Source organism: Oncorhynchus clarkii, chromosome 13 (assembly GCF_045791955.1).
Source record: "Oncorhynchus clarkii lewisi isolate Uvic-CL-2024 chromosome 13, UVic_Ocla_1.0, whole genome shotgun sequence".
NCBI classification, from domain to species: Eukaryota; Metazoa; Chordata; class Actinopteri; order Salmoniformes; family Salmonidae; genus Oncorhynchus; species Oncorhynchus clarkii.
The window spans coordinates 16,021,053-16,041,350 of record NC_092159.1 but is presented as its reverse complement, the minus strand read 5'-3'; the positions used below and the strand labels follow the sequence as shown (position 1 = coordinate 16,041,350).

The window sequence follows — 20,298 nt, the reverse complement described above, 5'->3', positions numbered from 1 at the left end:
CACCACTAAAATGAACCAGTGAATTATATGAGGGCAGTTGGTCATTAACATAGCAAACGGGAACACGCATTTAGTTTAATGGCACGTGTATAGCTAAACAGTAAATCCACACTAGCATGTCACAACTGCATAGGCAACTCAACTCCACGATTTAAAACGTTGAGTTTAATCGGCTAAACTCTGCAGTTAACATTTTGCTTGGTGCTCTATGCTGACATTTTCCACACGTGCTCCCAAGCACACAAATAAACATATTTGAGGTAATCCGCAGTTGAAACGATAACTAAGTAGATTTCCCGCCACTGTTTCGGTAAAAGGTTGAGGGATTGGCCTGTGGGAAATGTAACCACACTTAAATTCACAGACCGACCATCATGATATAAAAGTACAGTTTTAACCATGTTTGAGGCTATAGTGTTTGTTTACATTTACTTTGTTTACAAACATAGGGAAAACAAGTTTATATTTTTGATTATGACAGTTAAACTAAGCTCATGGGGCAGTTTAAGTTCTACTCTTCAGGAATCAATGTGTTTATTATTATTTATTATGTGTTTATTATTTATTTGGTTTTGTAGTAATTGCAGATTGCCCTTTCATTGATAAGAATTGCCAGCAAAAAATACAGGGTTTATTGTAATTGAATAAATCTAGAAGATTTTTAAGATGGCCTATAGTGGGTATATATATATATATATATATTAGGTGGCAGGTAGCCTAGTGGATAAGAGTGTTGGGACCGTAACCGAAAGGTTGCTGGTTCGAATCCCCAAGCCGACTTGGTGAAAAATCTGAGCGCTAATTGCTCTTATAAACCACTCTAGATAATTGTCTGCTAAATGACTAAAATATATGAATCCTAGCTAGTTTTGAAGCTCATCTCCTGAAGAAGCTACCTTTTCCTTTCTGTGTTATTCTCCTGAAGAAGCTACCTTTTCCTTTCTGTGTTATTCTCCTGAAGAAGCTACCTTTTCCTTTCTGTGTTATTCTCCTGAAGAAGCTACCTTTTCCTTTCTGTGTTATTCTCCTGAAGAAGCTACATTTTCCTTTCTGTGTTATTCTCCTGAAGAAGCTACCTTTTCCTTTCTGTGTTATTCTCCTGAAGAAGCTTCCTTTTCCTTTCTGTGCCACCACATGTTTGCATACTACTGCGGCTGCGGGACAGCGAATAAATCGTTTCAACAATTATTACCTGGATTCTGTTTTTTAGGGGCACTGTGCTCCCAAGTTATAATTCCAGACAGCACAGCTAAATATTTAGGAGCATATGCCCCCAAAATGGTAGCTCTGTAAAGCCCTGGGTGTAGGTTTAAATATTCTGTGGTAGTCGCTAGCTACATAACATTAGCTACCCTATTGCAGCCAGTGGAAACTTATGAAGACCAATTTGGAAACATTTAAAACAAAGGGCTTCCTCTTTTCTCTATCTTAGGGAAGCATGAGAAGGAAGCAAGATGGTGAAAGGCTTTGCTAGGTTGTATGATGGAAGGACTGGGAAAGGAGAGATCCATATGCAGTTCTAGGCCCTTCCCATGGCTCAGTCGTCCCAAGAAAGAGGCCTCGTCCCGGCTCTGGAAACTCACAGAGTGCTTCTCCACCCCCGAGCAGCAAAACACCCCAAGTTACAACACAGACAAACAAGTATGTAACATTACATTCTGTTTCAATTAAGTATTGACATTGTAGCCGGAGACTGATGATAGTTTACGTTCTATGATGGGTATGAAGTACAAAAATACAAACCTTAGGTACCCTAATATGCAAATAAACGATACAATTTAAGACTGAGAATTGTTATTATCTCTACCGGAGAAAAATACCAAAGAATGCGCTCTCATTCACGCGCTTGGAAACACTACAGCCAAAATGGGAGCTACCTAGAAAAACTACAATTTCTGGCTCATTTTTCCAAAAACCAGCCTGAAACTCTAGACTGTTGACATCTAGTGGAAGCCCTAGGAACTGCAGTCGGGCACGATTTCGACCTATTATAAAAACGCCAGCCATTGAAATCAGGGGTAGGATGATTTTTTGGGGGGGGGGGGGGGTTCTCTGGGTTTCGCCTGCCATACTCACAGACATTATTTTAACAGTTTTAGAAACTTTAGAGTGTTTTCTATCCAAATCTACCAATTATATGCATATCCTAGCTTCTGGGCCTGAGTAGCAGGCCGTTTACTTTAAGCACGCTTTTCATCCGGACATCAAAATACCGCCCCCTATCCCAAAGGAGTTAAAGCTACTACTACTTTAAATGGTGTAGCTATCAATTGTCCCATTAGCAATCGCCCACATAAGCAAACTTATTTAATAAGTCCCTATCAGGTAATGAACGATATCAGCTAAATGTCCACAATAAGTGGTCGGTGTCAATTTGCGGTTTCTCTTCCCAGCTCTAATCAATCGTATTATTAAGGGTAGACATTGAAGATACTGATTTCAACATGGAGGGACCAATTAATTTGAAGCTTTGAGAGGAAGCAGTGTGTGAATTGTGGAGAGTGAAGTCTGTGTAATAAAAGAGGATTTGGGGATCCTGAGTGACGCAGCGGTCTAAGGCGTCATTACAGACCCAGGTTCGATCCCGGGCTGTGTCACAACCGGCTGTGATCGGGAGTCCCATAAGGTGGTGCACAATTTGGCCCAGCGCCGTTAGAGGAGGGATTGGCCGGGGTAGACCGTCATTGTAAATAAGAACTTGTTCTTTAACCTACTTGCCTTTTTTATGTGAAATGTAGCATTATAGTCATAACTATGTACATTGCTGCCTCCAGTCATTTTTAGATAGGCTTCAAAAGCCAGAGACCATTTGTTCCTGAACTTGGTTGTTCTAGAATGACAGTTCCTCTTATTACATATCGTGAATCCTCCCAAGGCCACTATCTGACATATTAGACACACAGGAGCACACGTCTCTTTACTCTTATCAGTGAACTGAACGGGCCTACTTTCATCAACTTGGTTTTCTCTCCCATCTTACGGCCCTGCTATGCTATGCTATAGACATCGGGCATCCAGCATTGCCATCAGCCATTGAGGAAATGCTTCCTTTGACATCAATGAAAGCTGCTATACTGCTGTGTTGCGCTCGCTTTTGCGTCCCGTCCAACGGTAGCCTCCAAGCTTAAGATTCACAGAGGTTCAATTCTCGAGTGAAAAGGATGATTTTTGGTTGCGTGTGTTCTGTGTAGCAGGTAGAACGTCACATTGACACGGCGCTGAAGGCAAAGCAACGCCACGTGTGTAGTAGAGCTGAGGTGTAAGTTGTACAAAGATGGGTCAGGGTCAACTAGAATACATTTCCCCATCATATCAAAGTTTATTGGTCACGTGAGCACTGTTCAGTGAAATGCTTACTAACTCTCCTCAACAATGCAGTACAATATCAATCAGGAATCAAATGCCAAATAAAAAAAATAAGTAGTAAGCATGAAATGATTATGCTGAGAAATAACCTTTTTGTTTGTTTAGTTTAGAAATAACCTTTTTGTTTGTTTAACTTCTTTTCTCAGAACGATTACATGGACAAAAGAAAGCCAGTATTGGAGCTGAAAGATCTGCCTCCTCCTCCGCATCATACCGCTGCCTCCCAGCCCTTCCCCCTCACTCCCCTCCCTCTGCCCCCTCCCTGTCTGCCTCCTCTTCCGCAAGACTCCCTCCAACAACTACCACTACAGGGGGGTAGTCCCAAAGTAAGCGTGTGCACTCACTGTGAGCACTGCAGCACAGACCCATTGGGTCGTGGTGGTTATGGGGTTGTTAGTGGTGGAGGTAGCGCTAGTATTAGTAGTGGTGTCGGTGTCAGCAGTGGTGTCCCACTCTACCTCCCTCCATGTTCTCAGGAAGCCTCTTTCAGCAGGCTAGGAGCCAGTCAAACAACGCCAACCACCCTCAACTCACACCCGCACTTCCCCAGCCTTGGTGGTGGTGGAGGGGATGCCAGAGCCACGCTACTCCCCTCTGGGAGCTACAAGCTCCACATCCCCTCTGTAGACACCACGTCCCAGCCCCTATCCTTTCAGTCTCACTCCCACCTACCATGCTCCTGCTGTACAGGAGGCCTTCTCAGACCTCTCCACTCTTACCCCTCCATCCCTTTACCCTACAACGAGTCTAAATTCATTACCACCGCCACCCCCCACCATAGGGCAGCTGGGTATTACCCCTGTGGTGGTGATTACAACCCTGCCACTCTGGGGGTCCAGAGATCATTGGCAGCACACAGTGACCCCCACATACCCACCTCGGGACATATCTGTTCTTCTAATGCTATGCACTTCAATCTTGAACGCACAGTTTGTCGCACGGGGGCGCACTACTGCCGGGATTGTTTGACGAAGGTTGGTGGAATTCTTTGTTCACTGTGGTGGTGGCACTCTATTGGATTGGGTGTCACTTGTATACAGGAACGGGCAGTACTTTGTTCAGTTACATGCATACGAGTAACAATTTGTGTCATTTGCCCATCATTTAGAAATGACTCTTTGCCGTCCCTGACTGTACAATATTACAACATTTGAAGACATGGGTTGTTTTGTCTGACTACAGAATGATAACTTGTTCTTTCCACGTGTTCAGCCTGCAGACAAGTTGTGGCCTAACATTCCTCTGCCCCTGGCCCAGTCGGTCTCTGTGCCCATCCCCGTGTGTAATGGCTGTTTGACCTCCTCCGACGGCCTGCTACTGCTGGGTTCCACCCTGGGCAAATCTGCAACAAAGTATGGTATGTATCAATGTAATGATGCCAGTCGTGTTCAGAAGGGCACACTGAACCAACATTTTTCTCAAAAACAATTCTCACTAGAGACATGCAGGACAGTAGTACCTCCCAGTTTCGCTCAATTTCTGAACACATTTGGTGTTTTTCTCCTCCCCAGGTTCTCCAGAAGGCCCTGAGAACATCCCTCCGGTGGGTGTTTTCTGGGACATCGAGAACTGCTGTGTTCCCAGCGGTCGCTCTGCTGCAGCTGTGGTCCAGCGCCTCCGCAGCCACTTCTTCCAGGGCCACAGAGAGGCAGAGTTCATCTGCGTCTGTGACATCAGCAAGGAGAACAAGGCTGTCATCCAGGAGCTCAACAACTGCCAGGTAACCTGTGTGTGATCTGATTCCCTCAGCTCAGTGTTCCACTCTATTCTTCAGTCTCTGACTCTACCTAAATGAGCAATGTCTGATTGTCTTCTGGTAAATTTTTTCCCCAGGTGACGGTAGCGCACATTAACGCTACCGCCAAGAACGCTGCGGACGACAAGCTTCGTCAGAGCCTGCGGCGCTTTGCGGAAACACACACTGCCCCTGCTACTGTGGTGCTAGTCTCCTGTGCGTGTGCTCATTTTACCTTATGGATGTTAAAACAGATTTTCTTTCATTTCGTTCGTTCGTCCGTCCACGCTTGGCGGTAGTTAACCCCTTTTCTGAATCCGTTTCGCAGCCGACGTGAACTTTGCCAGCGAGCTGAGTGACCTCCGGCATCGCCATGGTTTCCAGGTGATCCTGGTCCATAAGAGCGGTCAGACGTCGGACGCCCTGCTGCAGCACGCCCACCGCCACGTGGCCTTTGAAGAGATGGTAGCCGACCTGCCGCCCAGACAGGCTGTCAAATCACAGGTATGCTTCAGAGATGCTTAATTGATATATGTAATCCATATTGCAGAATGTCAGAAGTTCACTTTTCAATACATGTACAGTACTCTGACTGGTTGCTCAGAGACAATATCTGCCCTTTAGGCATTACTTCTGGGCGATCTGAAATCTGCCCTTTACTCTTCCAATGGTTCTAGACCTCTTTGCATTTGACTTTTGAGTCATTTAGCAGACACTCTTATCCAGAGCGACTTACATTTTCATATTTGTCCATACTGGTCCCTCTGTGGGAATCAAACCCACAACCCTGGCCTTGCAAGTGCCATGCTCTACCAACTGAGCCACACGGGTCCTGTGTCTTCCCTCTCGTTCTACAGTGTGATCTTCAGTAGTGTAATGCTACGAATCACAAGACTCCGACCCTGCAAACCTCTTGTCATTTCAAAACACATTTCCAAAGAATGTTCAAAAACGTAAACCCAGAGCGGTCCCCTCTTCTCTCTTTCCCTCCTCTCCTCCCCCCACCAGCTCGGTTTCAACCTGCTCTATGTGTACAACCTGCCGCCGGGCTGCGACGGCAAGAGCGTGGGCAACCGCCTCCGCCGCCTCTCAGACAACTGTGGGGGCAAGGTGCTGGGCGTCTCCATGGCCACCGGCACCGCCGTCCTCCGCTTCGGCTCGCAGGAAGCGGCGGAGCGCGCCCTCAAGCGCATGGAGAACGAGGACGTGTTCGGCCGGCGCATCACCCTCTCTTTCTCAGCTCCGTCCACTGAGGAGGGAAACGACCCAACCCCACCACCCTCCTCATCTGAGACTCCACCTCTGCTTCCAGTTCAACCTCTTCCCTCCTCCTCTTTTTCCTTCCTTCCCCTGGAGAAGCTGCGCTCCCCTAGGAGGAAAAGGCGTGCGAGGCGTGAGTGTCAGAGAGAGAGGGAATCCTCGCTCCCCCTATCCGTTCCGGTGCCTGAGAGGCCCTACAGCCCCAGGAGGGGGAGCGGGGGGACACCTTACCCCGTTCCCCCCCAAACCAGAAAGCTTCCTCAGGTCAGCAGCATCCTGCCGCCCCCCCATCCCGCGTGCCGCCTGTCCTCCCCTAACCCTGTCCATGTCCTCCACTCTGCCTGCGCTAACCTGTGGCTTTTAAACTATAGCCAGGCTTCATCCCCTGTTTCATGTAGTTTAATGCCTGGTCTGTTTCTGTGCTTCGTTCAACATTTCATGTAATGTTTTAATCAATGTGTGGCATTTCAACACTTTGTCCCATGCTTCATAAAATGTCTGGCTTATCTTTTTTTAAATTCATTTTGTCAATTAATGCCTCGATCAATCTAATGATTTGCATATCTCTCTCTCCCATATCTTTGCTCTATCCCATGCCTCATCTCGTCAGAATCCTGCTTCTGTTTGTAATCGCTTCCTGTCCCGCCGGCCGTAACAGTCTGTTTTTTATGGTCTCTTTCTTCTACGCTTTTGATCTGTTACTTTGATCTCTGCTCTTTTTATTCTGCTGCTCCGTTGCTTTGTCTCCACCCGACAATAGAGCTGAGGGGAAGACTGCAGAATGGTGATGATAATGTCAGAGTTATGACAATACAAGAGGTTGAATAATACTAACAATGGGGGAAACGTATAGCTCTGATTTTAATAAATAGCTTTGGTAAAAAATCACCAGCACTCTGAAGGACCACTTCCTCTCAGGTCTATTGTTTATTTATTAGCCTCTTCACATCCATTCTGCCAAGCTGATGGCTTTTCTAATACATTCACCACTACATATCTAGTTACACTTTGGTTGTCCCCCTGGTGCAGGAGCTAGGTGGACTGGAGACCAAGCCCAAGATTGGGGGTTTCCCCCTGGAGAAAGGCCAGCGCAACTCCTCCCCCCACAGTAACGGAGAGGGGCCGTCCCAGCAACACCCCATCAAGGCCGGCCTCATAGGAGAGTCTATGTTCAGCTGCAGGAGGTACGCTATGGACACCAGGGCCCCTTTCAGACTAAAATGAAGAAAGAACAAATGTACTAATAGTTAGATCACAGTTGGTTCCCACAGGCTTGTATGTGTTTTTACCTTCAATATTGTAAAATGGCCTGCAAAAAGTATCCCTGTTATAGAGGGGTCCATCGACCCAGGGAAGTGTAGAACACATAGGCAGATGTAGGAATTAATAAGCAGCTGTTTCTAAATGAAGTGGCTTGTGCTCAAACTACTGGAGCTGAGGTGATGCCAAAAACTCTCACATGCAGTTGCTGTTTTCAGAGAGCTGAGTATGCCATAATCTTTAAACTTCGAGTTAATGTTAATCTCCCATCAGGAGGGACCTCTCCAGCCCCCGCAGTGCATCGGACTCTGAGCGTCATGTGGACCGGAGCTCTGGAGAGTTCCAGATCAGCACCCCCTCTGCCTTCAGCAAGCTGACCCTGCACAAGACCTTTAGCGCCTCGGTCCTCCCCCAGCCACAGGGCCTCTCCCAAGGCTCCTGGTCCTCACGGTGAGACCTTCAGACACTACAGAATTACCGTTTGTTTCCTTACCCTGTAAGCAGTCTTTAGGCGAGGAGAGACGTCAGTCTATGCCTTGGTTTTAACTTGAGCCTTTTTTATCCCCCCAAAAACAATGCAAGGGAATATTCCCCCAAATTAGTTTTAACATTTCCTGCACGAATTGTCTTAAAGTAACCTCATTGAGCTACACAAATATCTGACACTTTGATGATTTGGTCAGGACATTTCAATCTATACCTTCCTATGGTGCTGCCAACCAACCCACTCAACTCAACTTTCTCTCTGCTCCAGGAGTGGATCCCCCTGCATGTCGAGCCGCTCCTCCCCCCTAATAGGCCCTCCTCCCCGGGGCAGCAGCAGCCCCTGTCTGCCTGTGGGCCCACAGGCCTCGGAGCCCTTCTCGGACGGGGCAGACTTACAGGTGGCCAACCTGGACTACAGGATGTCCCGTAAGGAGCTGCAGCAGAGCCTGCACGACGCCTTCTCCAGACACGGACGGGTGAGTCCTGTACAGACAGTATTCTGATGCTATTCATTATAGATGAATGGAGCTTTAATCTGTCTCCCATTTGAGGCTAAATAGCAAGATGGCGAGGTCAAGATTTAGTAGTTTAGTGTCATTGTATTGATTCAACCTATTCTGTCATTTTCTGACGCGGCTGTGTGTGCTTGTGCCAAATCGCGAACACTGTAGACGACATGAGAAGCTAACGTGCGTGTCTCCCTCCAGGTTAAAGGTGTAGAGCTGAGTCCCCACACAGACTACCAGCTGAAGGCCACCGTCCAGTTCGTCTCCCTACAGCAGGCCATCAGTGCTGTGAGCAGCCTGCACCGCTACAAGATAGGAAGCAAACGCATCCACGTCTCCCTCATCACCGGGGCCGGCAACAAGTCTCTAGCCATGCTCCGGTATGTACAGCACAGCTAACATTGAGGTAGTACTCTCTCCCTTACTTGTCACATCATTTGGCAGTTTCATGTCTTCGATCGGGGAACTCGTCACCATCCTTTTTAAAAATGTCGCCAACACATGATTTATACCTGGTTTGAGATGGATTCGGATGGTATTAAAAGGTTTCCTCTTTCTACAGCTCTGAAATCTTCCAGATTCTCCAGGACGCGCCAGCCAGCTGTCTTCCTCTTTTCAAGTTCACTGAAATCTACGAGAAAAAGTGAGTCATGTTGCTTCTCTCCTCCTCATCACTCAACCTCCCTCCACCTCTGTAGGAGTTAGTCCTATGCAATGTTAAGTACTGTGGCTGCGTTTACACTTTCTCCCAAAAGCATCTTAATGCTAAGTTCAACATTAGAACTATGGGATCCTATGGTTCTAATGAACTTATTCTTAAGATGCTTTTGGGAAAACGGGCCCTGATCTTTTTTTTTTCACTAATTGGTCTTTTGACCAATAAGATCTGATTTAATTGGTTAAAAGACCAATCAGTGGGGGGAAAAAGATCAGAATTGGGCTGCCTGTGTAAATGGAGGCTAAGTAATGGCTATGTCAATGTACTTTATTAATTCCTTTCCACCCATCTCTCCACTTCTCCCCAGATTTGGTCGTAAGCTGGTGGTGAGCGACCTATACAGACTACAAGAGGTTGTGGCGGTGAGGGAGCAGGGTGGAGGCAGGCTGGTGTGTCTCCTCCCCAGTAGCCAGGCCAGGCAGAGCCCTCTGGGGTCGTCTCAGTCCCAGGAGGGGTCCTCGGCTAATGGTAGTCCTGTGGTGTTTGAACAGTTGGAGTACCACGAGCCTGTCTGCAGTTACCACTACACACAGCAGAACTTCAGGTAGGGATAGACTGAAAGACCCATATGCGCACACACACACACACACACACACACACACATATTTATGTCATCTTACAGGACTCTTTTTGAGAAAGTATTTCATAAGAGCTCGATCTCTCTCTGTCCACCCCCTGTAGTGAGGCAGACTTTGACCCAGACTCGTATAAGATTCCTTTTGTGGTGGTGTCTCTGAAGACCCTGGCCTCCCAGGTCCACTGTCTGCTACAGTCCCATGAGGGAACCCTGCCCCTGCTCAGGTAACCAACGCTGTCTCTGCCTGGATAGATTAACGGACAGTGGATGCTTAATAAAGTTGAATTCAATAAATGGAGTGGGAGAGATCTGCCTTGAAATAAGTGAACTTTTATGGGAAAGACCCTTTTTAATAAATCAAAACAATATTTCTAGAACCCATTTCATACAAATGGACTGCAATGGCCATTTGGAATTTCGTATAACACTGTAAATGTTACTAGATTTTGTGTTTTATGAATATTAATTTTGCTTTCCTGTGACTCAGTTTCTCAGAGTGCTATGCATCAGAGTTGGGCCCCCTGGCGGTGTCTGAAGAGGGGGAGGAGGAGGGGAGTGTCCCCTTGGAGCACCTCATCACCTGTATACCAGGCATTAACATCGTCACTGCTCAGAACGGCTTCAAGGTCATCAAGTGGATCCACAACAAGCCGCCTGCATCCAACACAGGTACTGACCTGACTCTCAGCCCTAACCCTCAGGGAGAATTACATTGAAAACCTTATATTTAGACTCGCAGAGGAATCCTCTGGGGTTCATAAAAGCAATACAAACCTACAGAATTTAAACCCTATATTCATTAACAATGGAGGCCCCTATCGCATAAGACCGTTCTCAAAGACACTTGAAGAGACTTGGGAGGCAATAAGAATTGTGTCAGAGATATGTTGAGCTAAAAACTGCTTTCCTGACATTTTTAGTAGGTGGATACTGTGCTGCTGACGCAGATACCAGCACTCCAAGACAGAGCTGCACCCATACTACTATCATAATAGAAGTCATTAAAACCTCTTGCTGTGTGTGTGTGTGTGTCATAGACCAGTGGACGCAGCGGTGCAAGTCCCCGGTGGGGAACCCCCAGTTGATCCAGTTCAGTAGAGAGCTCATTGACCTGATGAAGGGTCAGCCCTGCAACCTGATGCCCATCAGCAAGTTCATACCTGCCTACCACCACCACTATGCCAAGCAGTGTAGGGTCTCTGACTACGGATACTCTAAGCTGCTGGAGCTACTGGAGGCTGTGCCTCACGTACTGCAGGTATGATACATACACACGCACAGTTTAATAAATCGCTCACTTACACAGATAATCAAAGATGGCAGTTACTCAAGCTCAATTAATTGACACACGATGGATCACTTTTAATCTTGCTAGTTTAGTGACTTCCTAGCTCAAACACACAATGAAGAGACTGGGAGACCATCTGCTATCCCTTCTGACAAAGCCTTGCCCACTTTGTTTCTCATTACACACTTCAACAGCCTTGAGGTTAGATCCCTGACGGAAACAATTAGTACAACATCTAATAGATTATTGCAGCAGGAAGTGCTTGCATACACTCAGTGGTGGCGACCCCTGAAGTAAACAAAGCATGAATGAATCTCTCTTTCCTCTCAACTCCAGATCCTTGGCATGGGGACCAAGCGTCTGCTGACCCTGACCCACCGTGCCCAGGTGAAGAGATTCACCCAGGACCTCCTCAAACTGCTCAAGTTCCAGGCCAGCAAACAGGTGGCCATCACAGACTTCATGCAGGCCTACCATTGGTCAGTACTACCATAGGAACTGCCCCTCTCTCATAGGAACCGCCACTCTCTCAGCAAATCATACCGTCGAGCCAAAGAGTCTAAAATTCATGCAGACCAACCACTGGTCAATTCTATAGGAGGACCGCCCATTCCCACGCTCTCAGCCAATCATGTTGTCTATCCTAAGCTAAGCACATTCCTGTCAGCTATTGTTAATTAACAGTAAAGTATTTGTTTTATGACTTTGTTTGGATTCTGTTTCTATTGGCTTTTTTGGAGGTGTATTTACTTGTGATGGTGTTTTATATGAATTCATTTGGAAGTGTATTTTCTGTGTCAAATGGCTCCCTGTCTGTGTGTGTGTTCATTCAATGTGTTTCTATTGCTACAGGTGCTTCTCCAGAGACTGGCGGGTGCTGGACTATGGGATGTGTGATCTGATGGACCTGCTAGCTGAGATCCCTGACACCACCATCACCATCACACACCAGGACTTGGACACTGTCATCTCTGTACCCAAGAGAGGTGAGATGAGGTCCCTCTGTATGGGTCTTAGGGTATGCAACATTCCGGTAACTTCCCCAAAAGGATTCTGTATTTTTTGTGGTTATTGTTCCAGTGTACTTTTCTGGGAATTTGGGGAAAGTACCAAGAATTTTGCAACCCTAATGGGTCTGATATCAGGGTCATGGATAAACTACCAGAGGGTTGTTCTGTCTTTCTCGTACATTTGATCCTCTGGGGGAACATACCCAGCTTTAGGAAGGAACATGTGAAATATTGGTAACGTTTGTTTAGAAAATATGTTGAACTTGGGACCAGACGGTTGGGTTGTTGTCTTGTTTGTGTCTGTAGTTGTACATTTGATCCCTGGGGGGAAATTGTGAAATATTAGTCACTTTTGTTTTGGATAGGTTTTTTTTTCTCTCTTCTTTATTAAACCCAGAAATTCCCTTGGAGATGGATAAGAATATCCTTGGCATGGAATAAAGTAATGCATTTCTCACACACACATATGCCTGACTATCTCCTGACTGTGACCTGGCTGGTGTAGCAGTAATGCCGCAGCCTTCGGTACACGTCTACGGTGTCGGCGTACAGTAGGTTTAAACCCGGCCTACTGCCTTTTGACACAACCTCTTTCCACACTGTCATCCTCTCTCTGTTCAATAGAGTCAGAAATACCTGTTCTACTTGGTATGTGGTTTGGGGATCTGGTTGTTTTTCCCTCTACCTGTTTTTCTGTATAATCTTTAAAATGGCAAAAAATGAAATGACCTGTAATAGGAATTACCAGGTGAGCTAAAAGAAGAGAAGGTGAAGTAAATGTATAAATACGTGGTTTATTACAACAGGGAGACTCCATCCAGCAGAGAACATATCTAACTGGCTTCTAAAAATATATATTATAAATAAAGAGAACTGAGTTGTTAACTCTTGCCCTCCTTTGTCCTCGTCCCCCTCAGATCGTACATCAGATGAGATGGAGCGGACCAAGCAGTTTGGTAAGGAGGTGGTGGACCTACTGCGACACCAGCCCCACTGTCGCATGGCCTTCTCCAAGTTCATCCCTACCTACCACCACCACTTCGGACGCCAGTGCAAACTCGCCTACTACGGCTTCACCAAGCTCATGGAGCTCTTCGAGGCCATCCCCGACGTACTCGTGGTGGGTGGAGGCCAGAGTCATTCTCTGTCCCAGGAGGAGTGTGTGTGTTTTTATTTGTTGACTTCAGAGTGCTGCAGGAGAAGCCATTGATAATGTCAGATTATCCTCAATTTATCCAGAGCACTACCTTAATTTGGAAATTAATTGCAACGTCTGACAGTAATAACTGTCATACCCAGCAGCTATTTTTTTTTTCACCTCCCATAAAAATTGTGTGTAATAAATATAGGTGTGCGTCTCATTTCTGTCCTAATGGGTAATTTATTATCAGTACAAATAACATTATTCCTAGAGTAGAGTGAACATTTTGTTATGGAACCTCTCTCTCTCCCCAGGTGTTGGAGTGTGGAGAGGAGAAGGTGCTGACACTAACAGAGGTAGAGCGTGTGAAGGCCCTGGCTGCCCAGCTGGTCAAGATGCTCCGTTCCCAGAGAGACTCCAGCCTGCCTGCTGCCCAGCTACTGTCTGAGTACAGCAAGACCTTCGGCTACGGCCTGAGGCTCCAGGACTATGACGTCTCCTCCCTGCCCGCCCTGCTCGTCAACCTCTGCCACGTCGTCAAGGTATGGTTGGAACTTTCTAGTCAGTTCAGTCAAATACATCTGTAGTAGGCTGTTGTACTTTAATAGATTTAGACTGATTTAAATGGTTGTGATACTGCATGTTTTGATGGTTGTCGACCCCAACACTGAACAAGAGCATCCTGAGCTATACAATACCTCGTGTAAACAAGCAAACATTATTTTGGCCCCTAAGGATGAGTCACAAGTATTTCCTGATGTCACTGAAGTGGCTTGGATGAGGTTTGAGTGTGCAGGCCCCTTATTGGTGCGTTGAAATGTCATCTTTATATTGGAAATTAGCTATCAATTCCAGATTCAGCCTAGTTTTCTGAATGCCAAGGTTCATCTCTCACCTCCAACTGAAGGCACTTTGATACCTGCGGCAGTATAAAGGGATTTTTATAAATACATCTGATTTGATCTACTCCTCAGGTGGTGGACGGCACTAACGGCCGTGAGGTCCAGCTGATCAACAGGAAATCTCTGCGCTCGTTAACGTGCCAGCTGCTGTCCCTGCTGATGGGCCTGGGGCAGCACGAGGGAGACGGCTCCGTCAGCGTGGAGGGCTTGAGTCTGCTGTATCATTCTGTACATGGGTTACAGCTCAACCCCTGTGAATACGGCTTCCTCTCGCTCAGCGAGCTGCTGAAGAGCCTGCCTTACCTGGTGGAGGTCGGTGGACTGGACCATAGAGATATCATACTATACTAATGTTTAATTCTAGTTCTATAGACTGGAACCCTTTTGCTCTACTGCCAATTTGTCTGATAAGAAGGATCATGGATTCCTGTTGAAAGCATTTTTTAGGGCTTTTTCACAGGGTCTTAAAGTTGGGTAGCATTGTGTTAGTCGGGTTTTGTAATTGTCTGAGACGTATTGCACAATCCTTTTGAATGAAACACTGTTGTTATATGTTGGAATGATGACCATTAGGTCTTTGTGTGTAGGTCTAGTCTAGACAAGGCAAACTATGACCCCTCATCCATTCTGGCCCACCCTCCAAAAAATGTGTGTGGCCCTCTGTTTCATTTCGAAATCCCAATGTGGCCCTCGAGCCACAAAGTTTGCCCTCCCCTGGTGTTTCTCATAACTTCCCTTCTCTCTCTCCCCCCTCCTAGCTGTTCTACGGTGAGGGTGAGGAGGAAGGCGAGCGTGGCGAGGAGAGAGTTAGACTAACCCGTCTGTACCAGTTTGCCCGTAGGGTGCGTGCCCTGCTCCACACCTACCACTACCACCAGATCTCCCTAACGGAGTTCCCCGGGGCCTATGCCAAGTTCACCGGACGCGGCCTCCAACCTCGCTCCTACGGCTACGGCAGCGTAGACGACCTGCTCAACGCCATACCACAGGTACAGAATTACTAACGCTCGCCTTCCTCCTCACCCTCACCAAAAAAAGTTTAAGTGCTTTTCTCAAATTCAAAGCTGATAGACAAGAAACGTCTAGTTAAACAACATGTTGGAAATACACAGATGTGTTGATGATAAGATGGGAATTGATAACGCTTGTATCTAAAGAGTTCTTGAGCATATGGACCTGCACTGGGGATATAAATGTCGAAGCAGCAGATGTAGTCAATGTGGTTAGTTGCCTTCTCTGTCCCTGCACTGTGCGGCTTTAGCCCCCATAGCAGACTCTGTGGTGACGGATGGATGGGGTTTGTGGTAATTAAATGGGATGTTGTTTCTGCCTGTCTGCAGGTAGTGTGGATCAAAGGGCATGGCCACAAGAGGATTATCGTTTTGAAGAACGATATGAAAGGTAAAGACTAATCAACCGTCTGGCAGCAGGAACTGTGGAAACAAATGGCTTTGTCCTTACCTGCATTTAGTATTAACATACGGGAAGGGGTTGTTATCAGTTCATCTCAGGGGCATCATGTTGTATGATCCTTCAACACGAGACAAGTTGAACATGACATGTAATGGGAACAGAAGTCGTGGTATTTTGCTTGTATGATGAGAACAGAAATGGTAGTGTCTTGAAGGCACAGTGTTTTACTCTGTAATGGAAAGAGTGTAATAATGGTCTGTGGGTTGGTTGGTTCTCCTCAGCAGCTCGAGCCACTGGAGCCAGCCCTGCAGCCTCAGAGGAGCCTGAGGACGGGGCCAGCCAGAGAAACAGCCCCTGTAGCAACACAGAGTCTGGAACTCACAGCCCAGGTAGCTCACCACACCACTGGAGTCATAGGCACTATTACCAATGTTTTGATGTTCTTCTTTCTGCCTTGTAGGTGTTTTTAGGCTTTTTAATAGTTGTTTATACATTGAAGCAGAAATTAAGTCTCTTTTTTTCTCCATCAGGTGTTGGTGGGGTGGAGACAGAGCTGCTGTGTCTGACCTCTCCAGTAGACCTGCTGTGTGGCCCAGTACCCTCCTGCCTGCCCTCTCCCCAGCTGCACCCTGACCCCGTTCTCCAACAGGCTGACCTCATCCGCTTCGAGCAGACGCCATCACCAGCAGGTGAGCTGATCATGTGATCAACCACGTTTCAAACCCAGGTCTTCTGTGTGCCATGAGACTGTTAGCCCGCCTAGGCATTAGCTTCAAGCTTACTCGTGCTCCGCTATACACACAGCCGACATCTTCCCTTGGACTGACCTGGATATATGATGCCATTGTGTTTTTCAGAGCGTGATAAACTTGAGGAGGAAGCTGTAGCAGAAGAAGTAGCAGCCCCTGCTGTCTGTGGCACATCTGAGCCTATAGAAGCATTAACTGACAACAACCAGAACGTTGTTGTTTTGGTTTCCATGACTACCAAGCCTCCACAGAATGTTACCCGCAAAATGGCGTCTGTTGAAAACAGCCCCAGCAAGAGGGCTCCTCGCAATAAAGTGAAGCTGGCAGCTAACTTCTCTTTTACAGCCGCACCCTAAGACACTCACTGACGATCACATGCTGGAACAAGCACACACTCGCACACACACACACACACATTCATCACACACAACTCGAAAATTAAGTTGATCAGCTAAATTGTAAAAAGCCCCAAAAATAATGATTTGTTTTTAGTCATGCCCCCCGCAACAAACTGTGACGTTATTTCCTTTCTTTGCCTTTTCCCCTTATCAAACTCAATCATCATGTTGATGTAGTTGTTTCCTCACAAAGCTATGAGTTTTCTTGTTGCAGTTATTTCTGCAACAGCCATTCATTTTTCTATGCCGTGTACTTTTAGTCAGATTAATGCATGTCCAGGAAGGTTTTGTGGTAGATATGAATTATATACTATGGATAAACTGTTTGGAAACATGATTCTCTAAAAGTGGAAAGAGAACTTCCCCACATTGGACAATACAGCAACAACAAATACTGAGGTAGTTGGCACTGTAGCCACGAGTTTACACTGCAAATCGCAAAAGATGCCTATTTTACCACTGAATACCCTTACCTCAACTCAAAACCCCTCAGAGATTTAATACAGTAACTTGTTTAAAAATGGGAACTTATATAGGGATTTTATATCATGTTAATTATTGTCAAGGAAGCTCTGAGGGAAAGCTTTATAAATATGTAGAGAAACGTCATTATTTTGAGTGTCTACTGCCCTCTCCCCTGTGTTGTCCCCATTGCATTTTGTCATCGGACAAATGCACTTCTTCATACAGCTAGAAGTACAAAAAGATATTTGAGCTTTGCCATTGAGGCAGCTTTGGAGGTAGTATTGACAATTATCGTTGAGTAACCGTGTCCATCTCATTCTTTTAACTCTTTCTCTTGGGCGATGTTTAGCATTGTGTTCAGTTCACAGTCCAGAGTCCTCGGACATCGTTCCACCTTGACTATGTGCTTTCATAAAGTAGTAGCCTATATGGCTGGTGTTTTCAGTTTCTCCTTCAAGTATCGAGTCAATGGCAGGAGGGATCAAGCTGCCAAAGTGGCTTCGAAGTAACTTTGACGACTGTCTGGTCTCAGTCAAATCGACCTAAGCTTGTATTTGTGTGTTCTCAATGGGGTGTCGCAATCAGCGCTGTCTCCAATGTGTACGACAGTGTGAAAGAGAAGGAATTCTGACTCCTCCGTGAAGAGTTTTGAACAAGCTCTTGGCGAGGTTGAGGGCCAGTCTGCCTTGGGCCGTTATTTAGGCAAGGCAGAAGCCGAGACCCTGAATACTCGGACCAAGTGTTAAAAAGCTTGGAGGCAGCGTGAACAAAGATATGATGACACTGTTTCCTGCCGGAAGCTAAGTAGAAATGATTTCTGTTTTTGTATTTTTAGAGATTGAGTGTGGTTTACACTTGAATAACTTATAGGTGGTGTGTAATATGCATGTTGTGCATAAAAAAACAACCTTTTATGCATGGTGTAAACCTATTAGGTCAGAAATCAGACTGTTGGTGAACTGCATTTTTTTTAAAGAAATTAGTTGAAGTTGTCTTGTTTCCGCAGAAACCATATATTAGAGGTATTGTTTACATCACCCCCCCCCCCCCCCCCCCCCCCACTCCTGGTTACAGTTTACATCACCCCCCCTCCCCCCCCTCACTCCTGGTTACTGTGGAAACGCCCAAGGTTGTTTTTGTTCAACCTTGTTGCTTTTTGTCTACATTTTCAGTGTTGTCTCTACTGGTTGAGTAGAGGAGCTGGGGTTTTTGATTTTTAAAACAATGAGATAGACTTGGTGTTTTTAGTAAAAGTGGAGAGAAAAGATGGGTACTTCTGTGCTCCAGCTACACATGAAACAGCAAGAAGGGCCCCTGGAGGCCCCGATAGGATCAAAGAGACAAAGGCCCTTGTGCGGCTCTGGACAACGCCTGGCTCTTACAATGGCTTGTATCTGCCATGGCGCTGAGTAAGGGATGGCTACTGAATGGACCGGAGACATGACATACCTCCTTCGTCTTTACATAACATTTTTACTTGTGATTGTCTATAGATGTATTTTTTGTTGCCTATCCTACGTGTTGATGAGAGTGCTGATTGTACCAACCAACCCCAGGTTATGACAGAGTTCCTACCTACAAGCATGGTTTGGAAAGTAGAAGGCATGACTTGATGTAAGGGAAAAACAGCATCACTATGAACGGATGTTGAAAGATGCAGTTTTCTCTCTTGTGCTACTGTGTTGAAGATGCAGAAAAGACCAGAGAATTGGGCCAGGGCCCCTGATGTCCATCTCCTTTGATCCAAAATGTCTTCTTTCTGTCAGTGTTACTGTATGTGTTGGAGATTCAGTTGAAGACCAGAGAAATTGGGCCAGAGCCCATGATAGTGATCTCCTTGCCAAGAGCCAATATGGCTACTCAGATTCCTGTCCTGTTAGTGTTTTTCCTGTTGACTGTGTTTCAAATTAGCATCTAATTTGATTCTCCTCGTTAGTTACTGGACTTTTGTGTTTTGACGCCCAAGATTTCCTTCCTGTTTCTAATTACATGACTCAAGGAGGTGGATTTCCCAGAATCTTGAGCGATTTCCGATACGGTATATTGAGGCATAACGGCTTAAAGGCTCAGAATCTTCCGAAAGTGTTAGATCCAATTTGAACAATGGGCAGAATCTTATTTCTCTCTTTAACAAAGGGACAATCGGCACAAAAATTGCCTTAAAATTGTGCACTAAAACTTAAATTATACTTTAGTTTGGCCTCGAAAGATACAACTGCGTTTTACGTTAGAACTAACTCCCAGGTGCTACAGTGTCCACTATCTCAGAAGGCAGAGTTAAAATAAGAGGTACAATTCTCCTACGTTTGCTTACATCAGTAAAAAGCAGCATGTACTGGTAAAGTACTCCGTATGCACCTTTGCATAGCTTTGGTTCTTGTAAAAGGAGGTTTATTGTGGGTTTGTTCATTTCTGAGGTGAAAATGTTTTTTATTTTGCAAGGTTTTGTCATTGGTTAATTTGTATCGGACTCCACTATAGTGCGATTTAATTGTATCTCGAAGTGAGTATGTCATGGTCTGCATCTGAAACGGCAGCATATTCCCTATATAGTGCACTACTTTATATGAACTCTGGTCAAAAGTAGTGCACTATATAGGGAATGTGGTGCTATTTTGGATACTACCATGTCAATGTTTGTTTGCACTTCTCTCACAGTCTCTCTGTTGTACTCCCATGGATCTCACCCCCTCCAGTTTTTTGTCAAGGTTATCCTTTGTGATAATTTTTCTGTTCTGTATTTGTTTCACTGAAGTATTCTATCGTTCCTTCTCCCTGTTCCCCCTTCACCTCAGCTCACCATACAAGATGTTGTTGTAACCGTTTCATTGATGTTGAGGGGACCAAATGATTTCTGTTGAATAAATCACTGAAGCATTACTCCTTCCTCTTATTTTTGACTTGAGTTTCTCTTAAAGGGATAGTTAAAGGTGTTATTTTTTACTTGCTGAAAGTGACAGTAAATGCAAAGGGTTTTATGGTTTGCTAGCTGGTAATTTAGCAATGTTACTAAAACTTCAAACT

General features: G+C 45.8%; 2 protein-coding genes across 2 annotated transcripts in view; one reads left to right on the top strand and one right to left on the bottom strand.

Moving 5' to 3' along the window:
• LOC139424506 (myb/SANT-like DNA-binding domain-containing protein 4) overlaps positions 1-20,298 on the bottom strand; it is a 1,073,247-nt gene that overhangs the window by 16,475 nt on the left and 1,036,474 nt on the right. The window lies entirely within an intron of this gene.
• Positions 1,437-20,152, top strand: LOC139424496 (meiosis regulator and mRNA stability factor 1-like). The gene is made up of 26 exons (XM_071176404.1): positions 1,437-1,641; positions 3,513-4,340; positions 4,579-4,723; positions 4,878-5,086; positions 5,200-5,317; positions 5,430-5,605; positions 6,110-6,625; positions 7,391-7,545; positions 7,895-8,071; positions 8,376-8,583; positions 8,815-8,993; positions 9,176-9,256; positions 9,639-9,875; positions 10,013-10,132; positions 10,396-10,577; positions 10,946-11,166; positions 11,533-11,675; positions 12,049-12,182; positions 13,124-13,326; positions 13,662-13,889; positions 14,322-14,561; positions 15,008-15,238; positions 15,590-15,650; positions 15,944-16,051; positions 16,193-16,351; positions 16,520-20,152. The coding sequence occupies exons 1-26, from the start codon at positions 1,480-1,482 to the stop codon at positions 16,765-16,767; spliced, it is 5,469 nt and encodes a 1,822-aa protein (XP_071032505.1). The 5' UTR covers positions 1,437-1,479; the 3' UTR covers positions 16,768-20,152.

Bases quoted from the DNA above. Each gene is read 5' to 3' on its own strand.
- LOC139424496 (XM_071176404.1), top strand. From the start codon at position 1,480: ATGATGGAAGGACTGGGAAAGGAGAGATCCATATGCAGTTCTAGGCCC. The intron at 5,087-5,199 runs GTAACCTGTGTG...TTTTTTCCCCAG, and splicing joins AGGAGCTCAACAACTGCCAG to GTGACGGTAGCGCACATTAA. The intron at 8,584-8,814 runs GTGAGTCCTGTA...GTCTCCCTCCAG, and splicing joins CCTTCTCCAGACACGGACGG to GTTAAAGGTGTAGAGCTGAG.